Source organism: Juglans microcarpa x Juglans regia, chromosome 2S (assembly GCF_004785595.1).
Source record: "Juglans microcarpa x Juglans regia isolate MS1-56 chromosome 2S, Jm3101_v1.0, whole genome shotgun sequence".
NCBI classification, from domain to species: Eukaryota; Viridiplantae; Streptophyta; class Magnoliopsida; order Fagales; family Juglandaceae; genus Juglans; species Juglans microcarpa x Juglans regia.
The window spans coordinates 32820353-32835077 of NC_054597.1; the positions used below are offsets into that span (position 1 = coordinate 32820353).

The 14725-nt window shown below is 36.6% G+C and overlaps 2 protein-coding genes across 2 annotated transcripts; one reads left to right on the top strand and one right to left on the bottom strand.

The window, feature by feature from the left end:
* Nucleotides 1-336: 336 nt before the first annotated feature.
* LOC121253234 (uncharacterized mitochondrial protein AtMg00810-like) lies at nt 337-2606 on the bottom strand. The gene has a single exon (XM_041153222.1). The coding sequence runs from the start codon at nt 1772-1774 to the stop codon at nt 509-511; it is 1266 nt and encodes a 421-aa protein (XP_041009156.1). The 5' UTR covers nt 1775-2606; the 3' UTR covers nt 337-508.
* A 9855-nt stretch (nt 2607-12461) lies between these two features.
* LOC121252885 (zinc finger protein JAGGED-like) lies at nt 12462-13569 on the top strand. The gene has a single exon (XM_041152716.1). The coding sequence runs from the start codon at nt 12699-12701 to the stop codon at nt 13287-13289; it is 591 nt and encodes a 196-aa protein (XP_041008650.1). The 5' UTR covers nt 12462-12698; the 3' UTR covers nt 13290-13569.
* The last annotated feature ends 1156 nt before the right edge of the window (nt 13570-14725 follow it).

Consider the following 14725-nt stretch of genomic DNA (forward strand, 5'->3'; position numbering starts at 1 on the left):
TGATTTTGTTTCTTTATTTTTGGTCATTTTCGATAAACATTGATTAATATTTAATTTCTATTTTATGTGAAGGGATCGATGACTGACTATACATGATGTTTTAACGTCTAAGAGTGGTTAATTTGTTCTCGATCGCTAGCTAGCGGCCGAATCGATCATGGCGTACCATGGATGCAACATGATTAACATATTAAAAATGGTTTTTTAATTAATTGTATTTTTATTTCAATTGGTCACGGAGTACTTTAACGTGGAGTCAGGGTCATTCGAATTCAACACTGCTGATCTGATTTCATATTAAATCACTCATTATCATATATAAAGTGACTATTGCTAAAACAGAAAAGAAAATGCACACCAAGTGCTTGTGAAAAAGTTCCGTAGAACAGATTTGTATTCTCCAAATGTTTTTGCACATGCAGTGCTCTGTACAGTAGTAACTATTTATAGAACATGTGTATAACACAATTGAATTGAATGACCACTAATACTGTGACACCTAGCAAGTCTATTTATTCTCTTTGTTACAATGTGATTCGGCAGAGCCACTCTCCAATGCTCTAGAATGTTCATGCTTTTCCGAAGATAATATATTTACCTTATTATCCCCTCGCGATTCAAGTGGCACTTGTGCAAGTGTGAGACTTGATCGAAGAAGTGTGAAGCGAGTCGTGGACAGCGGTTTGGTGAAAATATCAGCTACTTGATCTTTGCTGGAAACAAATGCAACATGTAACGCTTTGGCAGCAACCCTTTCACGAATAAAATGATAGTCCAGTTCAACATGCTTTGTCCTCGAATGCAATACCAGATTCATTGATAGATATGTGGCCCCGATGTTGTCACACCATAGAGTGGGAGGGTCTGAGAGACCAACACCAAGTTCTTTTAAAAGTGACTGCAACCAAAGAATCTCAAAAGTAGTATTAGCAACAGATTTGTACTCGGCTTCGGTAGAAGACCGAGCAATAGTGGGTTGCTTTTTAGAGCCCCATGAAATTAAATGATTGCCAAGATAAATACAGAAACCTCCAGTAGACCGTCTATCATCAGGACACCCAGCCCAATCAGCATCAGAAAATGCAGTTAGTTTAATAGAAGAGGATGAAGAGAAACTTAAGCCAAGTTGTCGCGTATTATTAAGATACCGAAGGATACGTTTAACGGCTGACCAATGTGGAAGACGAGGATTATGCATAAATTGACAGACACGATTTACAGCAAAAGAAATATCAAGACGAGTGAAGGCAAGATATTGAAGACTCCCTACAACACTACGATACCATTGCGGATCTTCATATGTACAACCATCCAAAACAGTGAGTTTTTCTGAACTAGACATGGGCGTAGAGACTGCCTTACAGTTGTGCATATTAGTTCTTTTGAGTAAATCAGTAATGTATTTAGTCTGAGACAAGAATAAACCCGAGGATGTCCTATGAACTTCAATACCAAGAAAATAATGTAATAAACCGAGATCCTTTACGGGAAAATATTTACTCAGACTAGCAATAAATTGCGAAATCAGTAGAGAACTCGACCCAGTGACAAGGATATCATCTACATATATCAAGAGATAAATGCAATCAGAGCCAATGCGGAAGATAAATAATGACGAGTCTGCACTAGAACACCGAAAACCAAGAGTAAGTAATCCATCACTAAGTTTAGCAAACCAGGCTCTAGGAGCCTGTTTCAAACTATAGATAGACTTATTTAACTTACAAACATGAAGAGGAAAGTCTGTATTTACAAACCCGAGAGGCTGTTTCATGTACACTGCTTCCTCAAGATCACCATGCAAGAACGCGTTTTGTATGTCTAGTTGATGAAGAGCCCACTGAGAAGAAACAGCAATTGAGAGAAGAAGCCTAATGGTAGTGGGTTTAACCACTGGACTGAACGTCTCAGAGTAATCAATACCCTGTTGTTAGTGAAATCCTTGAGCCACAAGCTTGGCCTTACGCCGCTCAATAGTCCCATTGGCGGGACGTTTGGCTTTCAAAATCCATTTTGAGCCAAGCAGATTGTAAGAGGTAGATGGAGGAACAAGATGCCAGGTTCGGTTTCACAGCAAAGCATCTATTTCAGTGGCCATGGCAGATCGCCACTCATGATGTTTAGAGGCTTCTGTGAATGACGTGGGTTCCTCTGGAACTGAAGGATTAGAGGATGACTCAGTGAGAGAAGCAATCGGCTTGGGTGGAGGCCATGGGATGGTCCCATCCGTGCGCTGACGAGTTCGAAGAGAGTGAGTCTTTGTTCGAGTAATCATGTTGTGATTGAGAGGTAAGGAGGAGGACTCTGTTTCTGGAATGAGAGAATCGTTGGCGGCGGATGAAGTATTGGATGGAGAGGAGATGACTAAAGGTGATGTTGAAGCCCTAGGTAATGAACGAGAGATCATGGAGTCCGAAATATTGGTTGTGGAAGGTGTATGGGCTAAGTGATGAGTGAGTTGTGGGCTGAGAGATTGATTACGGGTAGAAGACGTGATTGGACTCATGAATGGGCTAGGAGAAATGTGAGATTGAAGCCCACTAGAATCAAAAGGCAAGAGAGACTGTAATGAAAGTTTTGTTGCGGGCTGAGATACAAGTGTGGGCTGTTGAGAGAAGGGAAATTTAGTCTCATTAAAAATGACGTCCCTGGAAATAAAAGTGCGGCCTGAATTTGTGTGGAGACAGAGATAACCTTTGTGATTTGAACTGTAACCCATGAACACACATTCTTTTGGCTTGTAGTCCATTTTATGAGTGTTAAAGGGTCGTAAATTGGGCCAACAAGCACATCCAAAAACTTTTAAAAAAGAATAATTTGGAACTTGACTCATTAAGATTTTGGAGATTGATTTTGAAGAAGTGAAGTGGGCATGTGGTTTATTAAGTAAGTTGCAGTGAGAAAGGCCTCATCCCAATAAGTGTGAGGAATTGAAGCATGAGAGAGTAAGGCAAGGCCTGTTTCCACAATGTGACGGTGACGACGTTCCACACTCCCATTTTGTTGATGAGAGTATGGACATGTAATGCGATGAGAAATTCCAAAATTGTGAAAAATAGATTAAAGGGGGCGAAATTCACCCCCCCCCCCCCAATCTGTTTGAACTGAGACAATGTTGTAGGAAAATTGATTGCGCACAAATTGAATAAAGGCAGTGACAAGAGTGGAGACATTGGACTTTAATTGCATTGGAAAAAATCAAATAAACTTTGAGTAATCATCTACAATAGAGAGAAAATAACGAGATCCATTTGTGGACAAGGTAGACGCAGGACCCCATACATCAAAAAAAATAATTGAAAAGGATAGTTGGATCGGCTTGGTGAGGGAGGATGAGACAGTTGTACGAAGACCAACATAGGCTTGAGGAGAAAAGGAAGACCGAGGTGGTGTAGACTCTGCATCCATCCGAAGCACGTACAAACCGTTCTCAACATGGCCCTGAAGAAGCACTGCCTGGGTGCATGAATCCTTCACATAGAAAAAAGAAGAGTGAAATTCAAAATAGACATTATTATCTTGACAGAATTGACGAACTGAAAGTAGATTACGAGAGATGGAAGGAACATGTAAAAGATTATGTAAGAGAAATTTGCCAGTGTTTGAAGAAAATTGAGCTGAGCCTGTGTTGTGAATAGGAAGACTGGAACCATCACCAATGCTCACTGTTTCAGGGCCCTGATAAGTAGACGAGTCCAAATTGAGATTCTATAATTCAGAAGTAAAATGATGTGAAGCAGCTGAATCAAGAAACCAAGTATTCATGTGCGAGGGAGATGGAGTAATGGCCGTATAATTAGCCGTGAGTGATGGAGGTGGAGGAGATTGATAGCACTGATCAAAACGATAGTAACAAGTAACGGCAGTGTGACCCCCTTTTTGACACACTTGACAGACAGTTTTGTTGTGGAAAGGAGAAAAGGGAGGTCGTGGTCCAAGAAGAATTCCACGTCCATTATGACGTCCATGACCACGAGAAAAATTGTTTCGACCATGAGAATAATTAAAATGACCCGATGATGGTGTTTTGACAGTGGTATTAGCTGTGATGGAGGTGCCAGATAAGAGAGTGTTGGTTTGATGAGAAAGGCGAGACTCATAGTTTAAGAGATAGCTGTAGATCTGATTTGAAGAGAGAGAGTCAGGCCATGTTGTGAGAGAGGTGACCAAAGACTCATAATCTGTGCCTAAACCAGCTAAAATGATGATGGAGATTTCAGAATCGGCTAAGGGATGACCCTCAGCATTCAAAGTTGCCGCAAGAGCTTTTACTTTGTTGTAGTAATCGGTGATTGAGTTAGATCCCTTTTTGATAGTAGCGAGTTGAAATTTTGTTTGAGTAAGGTGAGCGGACGATTTTGCTGCAAATAGTTATGTGATAGTTTTCCAGATCTCAGATGCAGTAGAGTAATCTATAACTTGGGCTAAGACCGAATTAGATAAGGAAGAGTTAATGGCCGAAATCACCAACTGATCTTGATGAAGCCATTGAAGATAGGCAGGCTTAGGAAGATTATCAATAGTAGCAGGCGGCATCGGAAGAGAACCATCAACATGTCCGAAGACTTGATGCCCCTTCAAATACGGTACTATTTGTGCCTTCCAGAGAAGAAAATTTTCAATGGTGAGTTGAATCTTTACAAAATGACTAGCAAAGTTAAGAAGAGAGGGAGTATTGGTTGATTTTGTCGAAGCCATGAGTGAACAACTGTAAAAGTAAGAGAAGAGAGGAAAAAAAGAATTTGTACAAAGGACGTGGGTCCGTTAGGCTCGTGATACCATGCTAAAACAGAAAAGAAAATGCACACCAAGTGCTTGTGAAAAAGTTCCGTAGAACAGATTTGTATTCTCCAAATGTTTTTGCACACGCAGTGCTCTGTACAGTAGTGACTATTTATAGAACATGTGTATAACAGAATTGAATTGAATTGAATGACCACTAATATTGTGATACCTAGCAAGTCTATTTATTCTCTTTGTTACAATGTGATTCGGCAGAGCCACTCTCCAATGCTCTAGAATGTTCATGCTTTTCCGAAGATAATATATTTGCCTTATTAGCTATCAAACGGTAAATCTTGTTTTAACGGTTTTTCTTATTTTTCCGTTAAAATTAATTAACGTCGTTCGTAAGGATAGAAAGGGGCAGTACACCTGAGTCTAATAATTGATTACGTATATGATTACATCCTATTTATAGGTACTAAATTCTCTGTAGCCAATTAATTTGATTACCGATTAAAATCAATTAATTGTTAATAAATGCTGATCAGCTAGCTATTACCTTTTATAATTGCAACTCGCAGAAAAATTAAGCAAAATCCATACACTACAAACGATGGAACAATATTAATTCTACCTAATATGTGCAGCTTATAAACCCTATATGTGGCGCCCCCAATCCCCCTTATATAAATACACAGGGATCGAGACGCCAGGATGGTGACAACACGGTCACACATCCCAACGAAGTGACAGTGTGTGTACATGAAACAGTGTACAAATAAAATAACGCAGCGGATAGTCAAATAAGTACCAGAATTTAAATACAAATATTTAACACAATTTATCTTTAAAAAATTATACAGTCATCCCAAATATAATACAAAAGGTAAATACAGTAATTGATAAAAACATAACTCACTAAACAGGAGCAATCCCAGATCACTCCTCCACCGGAGCCAAACTAAGGCTCGTCATCATCGTCTGCAACAAAATCTGCGATACCATAAAATGGTACCACAGGTAAGTATAAACCAAACAACTCTCGGGATAAAAATACATTAATGCAACCAACAATATAGCAAAATACAATTAGCCATAAAATACCATTTTTTTTCCCAGAAAAATGATTATTTCCAACACACGCCAAAAATTCCATTTTGGCCCAAAATATCCGTAACACATTTTCCCATAAAATGATTCACACAAACAATCCATTTATCGGACACTGTAGGCGGGAATCGCAGGCGGGACTCTACCACCGTCCCTGCTTACCACCATCCCTACCGCGTGCACCGTAGGCGGGAATCACAGGCGGGACACAACCACCATCCCTGCTTACCACCATCCCTATCGCGTGCACCGTAGGCGGGAATCACAGGCGGGACTCTACCACCATCCCTGCTTACCACCATCCCTACAGTTCCTTTACACACAATAAATACTTAACAGAGCACTGTAGGCGGGAATCACAGGCGGGACACAACCACCATCCCTGCTTACCACCATCCCTACAGTCTCTTTTCCTTTTACTCACTTGAAAATCCAAATCCAATAAATACATGAACATGTATGCAATCATGCGAAAATCCAGTTTTCTTTATAAACATGATCATGCATGCAATATGCGATGTACGTGAACAAGTCATAACCAACAACCACAATTCACAATGCAAACAAACACAACTCCGTCCACAATCCATCCGACCCCCGAAACTCCTCGGACTCAGTCCGGCAAAACAACCCAATTCACAGATAATATGCGTTAGTGCAAAAATATATTTAAATCACGAAAGTTCTTTAAGGAAAATACTTACAGTGCAATATAATAATTTCCGGAGGATCTCGAAGTTGCAAGTGGTGATTTCTGAGCAACACCACAGTGTAAAATACACTGTGGCCGTGGGTCACAGATACCCACTTTTCAACGAGGACAAACGAAGACCCAAAAATGGTAAGGTAGGGCCTAGGGAGGTCGGTGAAGCCAATGGTGGCGGTGGTTTGCAGTGGGTGGCGGCGGAATGGGCGGTAGAAGACCAAAATGCCCAAATCGGAAATGTAGTTGGTGGAGCTTCACCGGTGACGGATCGGAGGTGGGGTTGGGTCCAATGGGTTGCCAAGAGGTCGGGGATGAAGTGGTAGGAAGATGGTGGCCAATGGCGGTACGACGGCGGCGCAACGGCGGAAAGAGTGCCGCGGCTTCGAAGGGCTACTGGTGGTTAACGGCGGCACGGATGGAGGTGAGGTTGGAGGGGTGAGGTCGCCGGCGGCTGGGGAAGCTAATGGGCTGGGCAGTGAGGGCCACCGCCTGCTCACGGCGGCGCTGGCGTGAAGGTGGCCCGCGGCTTCGTGGGGGCGTGTGGGCTACCGGCGGCGAGGTAGGGGCTGAGGTTTGGGAGGTGAGGTCGCCGGAGGGAGGGGGAGCTGGTCGGCTGGGCGGTGTCGCGCACGGCGGCGCGACGGCGGCGCTGGGAGGAGACGATGGAAACGGGCGGAGGAGAGGAGAGAGAGAGATCGCGCGGGAGAGGAGAGAAAATAAGGAAGAAAAAGAAAAGAAAGAAAAGAAAAAGGAAGGAAAGAAAAATGGAGGGAAAAGAAATGAGGTCCAATCCTCATAACTTGGGTCACAAAAAAGATCCAACGGAGACGATTTTAGAACCACAAGTTAAATAAAATAATTTAAACGTAATGGTAAAGTCAAATTGAAATAATTAAATCCCACAGTAATTAATTTAAATATTAAAAGCAATTTAAATGCATAACAATAAATAAATATTTAGAAAGCACATAAAAAATAATTTTCACCAAATTAAAATCATAGAAATAAACTTACTAAAAAATCCAACCAATTTTAAAATAAGAGGATAAATTTTTGAACAATCAAAAATAATCCTTCAGTAAAAATACACTGAAATACGGGGTGTTACACTATAAATAACGGTATTTATAATAATTAAATTGCTTAGATATTTTTTCATATTGTATATACTTGCATTAATATTGATCTCAATTTTAATAAAGGATTGTCTCTATCATCACGTCCGTCAAGTCCTTTACGATCAATCATCTTCTTCTTGAGGCAGCTACAATGAAATAATGGTAATTCTAGAAAATTAACAATTACATATTAACACATTTATATTAGAGTTAAATATGTGATTTATGTAATTTACCTATATATTTTATTTCCTTATATTATTCTTCATTTCTGAATTTTAAGGACGGATAATAATGATTTGATAATTAAAAGTATTATTGCAAGATGCTTGACATACCCATCTGCCCCTCTGTCATCTATTGGTATTCGAGAAATTGTGAAGAATTGCGATATTGCATATGAGTTGATGAAGGGTTGGCAATCCATGACAGTAAAAATTATTTTATAGTAATAAATTAAAATATTTACACAAGCATTCCTTCTAAAAATTGATTATGATTTAATGTAAAAAGCAAAATTCTGGATAGAGGCGAAGATAAATGTGATTGACTTGACCAAAGTATTTTATTACATGTAATGGGTTGGCTGTAATAAAGGAACATGATATAAATACAATGAAAGCTTCGTTTGTATATATTGCAAAAGCCAAGAGGTCTGCAAACCACCATATGTATCTTACAATTTTAATTTATAATTGATATCTAATTTAATTTAGAATTTAACACTATTCAAATTGAAAATAATATACTCAATACATTTAAAGTGCTAGGGCATATGTTGAATTTGACGATAATACTCGAAAGCTAGCAGCTACTATGTTTGGTGAAGTAGCAGAAGAGATATTTGGTCGTTTAGTAGTTGAGTTGATGGAACATGCTGAAGAGGTATCTTTTAAAATTTTTATTAAAAAATTAAGTTTGGTTATAATGAGTTAATTAAAAAAGAAATTGGGTTTTTATTAATTATATAAAGTTATTCAAAATTTATTTTGTAGGAACATCGACTTTATTAAAAGCATTGTGGAGAAATTATCAAAAAAAATTTGGAAGATTCAAGTTTATGTAGATCCAGATAAACTAAAGGAGAAAAAACATAGGCATTTTAATGTCCTCTTTATTGAGACAATACAAGATGAAGAAAATGCTGGATCATCATCCTAGAATCAAAATTATCTCAAGCAACTTTTATAAAACTATAGACGATGTTTATTTAAAAGAGCATGTTATAGTTTCTATTAATGCTCTTCTTTTATAACATATCACAGCATGTAATTATTTATAAACTACATAAACATTACATCGTTATTTAATTAACCAAAAACATTACGTCCTTATTAATAAAAAATTACTTCTTAACAGAAATATATATATATATATATATATATATATATAAACTAAGCAAACATGCATTGCACGTTGCTTTCATCTAGTATATATAAATATATATATATATATATATATATATATATTCTAACAAAATTCTCATTTTGTACATTTAAAGACGACGCATGCACCTGCTTAAATTATTCATGCCACATGCTTAACTATTATTCTAATTAAATACTATATATCATGATCATATGTTAATCCGCTAGCTTATGTATGTGTGTCAGCCCGGCCGATGATGGTGAGAACGAAAGAGATCGATCATCATGATCTCTTTCTTTTAGCCAAGCTTGGAGTACTTCAAGAATACGAGGATCAAGTGTACGTTGCACCCTTTTTTTTTCCCCTAGCAAATAGGAATCAGATCATATATATATAAGCTGAGTACTTTATTATAATTTTTCTCAAAAGATTATTAATAAGGACAATAAAGTCTACAAAATTAAACTCCAACGCTAGATCATGTATTAAATGAGAATTTTCATTTAATCCATTTGGTACATACGTACGTACGTCGAGTCGACAGAAGCACGTACGGACGTCGCAAGGAACATCGCAACCATTGAATTATTCAACGCACATAAATTACAATGAAATATAATGACATTAATTCATGGTGACATCTAGGCCGGGTTGATCTGTACGTTGGAAACTTCTGTACATTCGACGGAAAAACATATCTGAGGCGATTTTAGGTGCTTTTTGCGATGAAACAGGGTGCTGGAAAAGGCATTTTTTCTTGTAGTGACATTACTGTAGTATAAATTATAAATAAGTACTAAGACACTAGTATAAGAACATGTAATTAGACAATATATAGTATTAAGTCTAATACATAAATAAAATAAACACTAGTATAGAATTAATAATTAATAAGTCTAGTATAGTAAGTTAATATATAACATATAATACTAATTTACTAAAATATAATAACATCGTGTAATTAGACACTAAAAATAAATCTAGTATAGAAATAAGTTAGACACTAACAACTGATATGGCATACAAGGCAGTACCTAAATTTTAAACCTGTGATTTTTTTACTTTATTGATGGGCTCATATTATATTTACTGTTTAATGCCTTTTTATAATTAAAGATTTAGTGTAAATATTTATGTGAAATGACCATTTATAGGGCATCTTGTTCATATTGTTCAAAGAGTTTTGGTTATATTTTTATTAAACTTGAAATTTGAAAGCCCATAAAAAGTTATTGTTTAAAAATGGGATAAATATGAAGTTAATTTTTTTTTAAAAACAAACTCAAATCCAACTGTGCTCCTACAAATCAGAGTCGGAGTGAGACTAGAGTCTAGCTATATATATATAAGTTGGAGTCGGAGTCGGAGTCAGAGACAGATTTAGGGGATTCCGACTCCAACTTGATTGGTGCTTACCCTAGTATGCAATATATATGAAATAATGAACCCAAAAAAAATGATAAAACTATATATGTTTCCTTGTTGTTCAAATGCTATTATTTACTACTTATAAAAGCCAAAAATATAAAACATTGCGCGCAACATGATCAGACCACACAGAGACGAACGTGTCGCGCGCATATTCATATTTTTCGGATCCGGGCAACATCACATGATATATACAAGTTGTATTAATAATTTAATTGTACTGATTTTTCAGTTTTCTTCTTTTAGTTTCTAAGGGTTTTTATTGATAAATAGTACTAAGGAATATTCATGAAACAAAAAGTGTCCTGTATGAATAAGTTGACGAAGTACTGAGTAATTCTTGTTTAAATGCAATAAGCTGGAATATACATCGTTAAGATTGCTGATCATCTCCAAGCAACCACGTCTCTTTTGCATTAAAAAATTCTTCTATTTTGTTCCCTCCACAAAGAATACACAGTGGCTGTCAATTAAATCATTTTGGTTAAAACTAATTCCAATCATTTTCCTTTTATAATATATAGAAGAAAAACCTTCAATGTGTGTGTATATATATATATATATATATATATATATATATATATCAACTCTCGTTTTTCCAAAACATATATAATTACAGTATATACTTGTGGAATAGTGGTCCAAATTTGGTCTTAAAAAAAGGAAGAAAAGAATAGTTGTCATGACTTTCTTCATTTTCACCACAAGATCATCATGAGCCAGCATGCAGCTCCCTCGAGTACTCGGGCATTAATGCTTATTTGAGAACATAATCTATCATCCATACAGCGGCGCTTATAACAAACCCTTCTTTTACGGTGTTGTTAACTTGCTTAAGACATGCTCATTTTTTATTCCTTTTAATGGTTTCATGAATGGCAAAATGAAATATATATATATATATATATATATATATATATATATATATAGATCTATATATATGCAACGGCCATGATCATTATGAGTTATATATGTACGTAGGATATGCTGAACGTGATGGCACAAAGATGATGTGTTTCCAATAAGGATCATTGTTGAGAAAGTTGTACTAAGGACAAGCATAAGCTACAAAATGGACTATTTTTTTTTCCCCTCTCTGTTTAACATATATATAGGAAAGTTCCTTCATCTTTCCGATCGATGATCAGAAAGTGATACGGCAAGGTCTCTCTCTCTCTCTCTCTCTCTCTCTCTCTCTCTCTCTATATATATATATATATATAACATAGTTTATATATAGTGTGTCTCCAAAAAAAAGGTAAGGGAAAAGCATCATTTGTAGTGATCACTATCTGCGATGAAATTGCCCTCAGATCGATGATTATTAATTAATTATTAATTATTAGCAAGACCTAGCTAGGCTAAGCCATAAATAACCCTAATTGTCATGACCACTCGGATATCATTAATGAAATTTGATCACCGAGTTTTTTTCACCACATTAATATATTGGTAAAACTATGGGGGGTGGCCAAGGGGGGTCGGCCAACTGACAAAGGTTTATTTACTAGCTGTATTTGCTGTAGATAAGGGCTACAATTACGCTGCTTATATATATATATATATATATATATATATATATTGTGGAGTTCTTAATTAATTTATTCATCTCGAAAATTTCCTTTTGACTAATTTGTAATTAAGAGTACGCGTACTTTAGAGCATTTTTCATCATAACATGTATGGATTGTACTGTACATTCCTGAGCAAGTAGTACTACTGCTCCATACGCCAAGGTGACACACTACTGTACGTAATTGGTGGTCGACATGATATTCATAGAGAAGATTTAATATTCCTGTAAATATATTTATATGTGTGTGTAGAGAGAGAGAGAGAGAGATGACAAAGCAAAGACCGTGTTAAGAAAACCAAGATGAAAGCTACAAGAGCTATAATATGAGAGACAAAGCATTGAAAAGAAAATGCATAAAAATAAGACTTATCTGCTAAATTATATATAGATATCAAGAATCCACAGCCGGCTATGCAAATGCAGGCTCTCTCTCAGCAAACTTCTAATTAGACTTTTCTCCCTCAGACAAGACTTCACTGATCAATACTCCTATATATATATATAAGATATATAGGTAAATTCCCATATGTCCTTTTATTTGTTGTCTCTTGCCTCACGCCCCCCCTCTCCTCTTCCTATCTATTATAGGACCCTCTTTCTTTCCTATAGTCTCGAGAAACAAACAGTTATTTCTTTTCATTTTTGCGAGAAACCTTGAAGCTTTACCATGGAAATCATCTACGAGGAAGATTCAAAGAGCTCAAGTACTGAAGAAAGCGATCGATTAGAACAGAAGGATCATGACAAGGGGACTGGCCGATCCTACGAATGCGTGTTTTGCAAGAGAGGCTTCACTACAGCACAAGCCTTGGGCGGACACATGAATATCCATAGGAAAGACAAAGGCAAGGCGTCTAGACCCAATATTTCAGCTCCTAATAATTCAGTCGTTTCAAGCGGAGCCGATGAAAACTATAGGAGTCTTAAATCATACCTACCATTTCAAATCTATCCCACCTCTCATTATCCCAAATTAGCTCCTGAGATAGTACCCGTAATTTATCAAATGCCTTTCTCAGCACCAACATGGGATCTGAGGCTGCAGCCACATACATATCAAGGTGCTGAGTTGTCTGTGCAATATCCACGACATCTAGATCTCTTTGATGAGGAGTACTGGGAAACAAGTCTAAGATTGCAAGTTGGTCCAACGCATCATCATGTAGATCATGATCATGATCAGGGAGAAAAGAGATCAGAAGTTGGCAGTGAACAAGGTGAATTGGACTTGGAGCTTCGACTTGGTCATTATCCATAGGATTTTGTAAGATATGTCAGAGCTTAATTTTACGGAGCAATATTGATATTTTCTGTTGTACAGCTCTGGATATATATATATATATATATTACATATTAATTCAGCATCGTATTTCTTTCATAAAAAAAGTGGGATCGGAGAAGTTATTAATGGTATTTTCTTAGTGTTGGTATTTGAATTTGAGGCCTTCTTGGCAATAGTACTCTATATATATTGAGGAATATTCATGCATGCGATAAAAATGTTTTCCACTTAATTGGATTAATTCAAGATCAAAGGAAGCCGAAAAATGAAGGCAGGCTAGGTTTCCAAGGAAGAAGGTACCATTTTTCCTCTCTATAAAGTAAAGACCTATATTAATTAAGGGTTCTATGAGATGATCATGTTATATATTAAGTTATGTTGATCACTAGCTAGCTAGCTCCCTTGTCCTATGTTTTCTAATTTGCCTTTCTTTGATCTTTCCCCATGCAAGTTTTTTGTTGAGGTAAACTAATTAATAGAACAGCTTGTCTATAGTTTCATTTCTAATGGAATTGAAATTTCTCGTGATCCCAGCATGCAAGAAATTTATATATCTCTTCCTAATTGAATTCCTTGTCAGTTATTGTTTTCATGCATGTAATTATATATATATTGCTAATTGTGACACCAACTTAAGTGAAACACATGCATGATTCATGAAGGTTTTGGGATAATACCTATTATTCCTGCTAAAAGCTCATTTGGCCGTTTGGAGGAATTAGTTACATGATAAACAGCTCAAAGATACAGCTAGCTAGCTAGGAACATGCATGGCGGAAGCATTAATTGGGATATATTGAATTGCACTACATGTTTCTGTGCACAGATCAAACAAATAAACATGAGTTACCAAAATGCATCGTGTAGACTGATCATCGACCATAAGGGTGTATCAGAAGTGGTAATATTGATGAGTGTCGAGTTTATACAAGCAGATTGCATGCAGCATGGTGGGACGTACGATCATTTCCATTAACTGTGAGGGAGAACTAATTATAATATATCAGTACTGAAAGCTGTATTCACATAGATCACGATCGAGAGTGAAACCAGCATATTAATTAGTAAAAGCTTAATTTTAGTGATCAATCTCGATCAAAATTGGGAGTTAAAGTAAGCTAATTATTATATATATATATATATATATATATGCTTATACAGCTTGGAATTTCTTTTGTTTTTTTTTAAATACTTTTGGTTCATAGATAGAATCGATCATCAATATATACTAGTCAAGATTTCTGTTGATTTTAATTGTGAGCTCTAGGCTAGCTAGGATTTACTTTTGGGAAAATTAAGATCACTCTTCATGTACACCTCCGCATGATTTTCCTCGAATATTTAACCATATATATTACTTGAATTATGCAGCATTTCGTCGTGACATGAAAATTAAATACGATTTACATATA

Bases quoted from the DNA above. Each gene is read 5' to 3' on its own strand.
- LOC121253234 (XM_041153222.1), bottom strand. From the start codon at position 1,774: ATGAAACAGCCTCTCGGGTTTGTAAATACAGACTTTCCTCTTCATGTT.
- LOC121252885 (XM_041152716.1), top strand. From the start codon at position 12,699: ATGGAAATCATCTACGAGGAAGATTCAAAGAGCTCAAGTACTGAAGAA.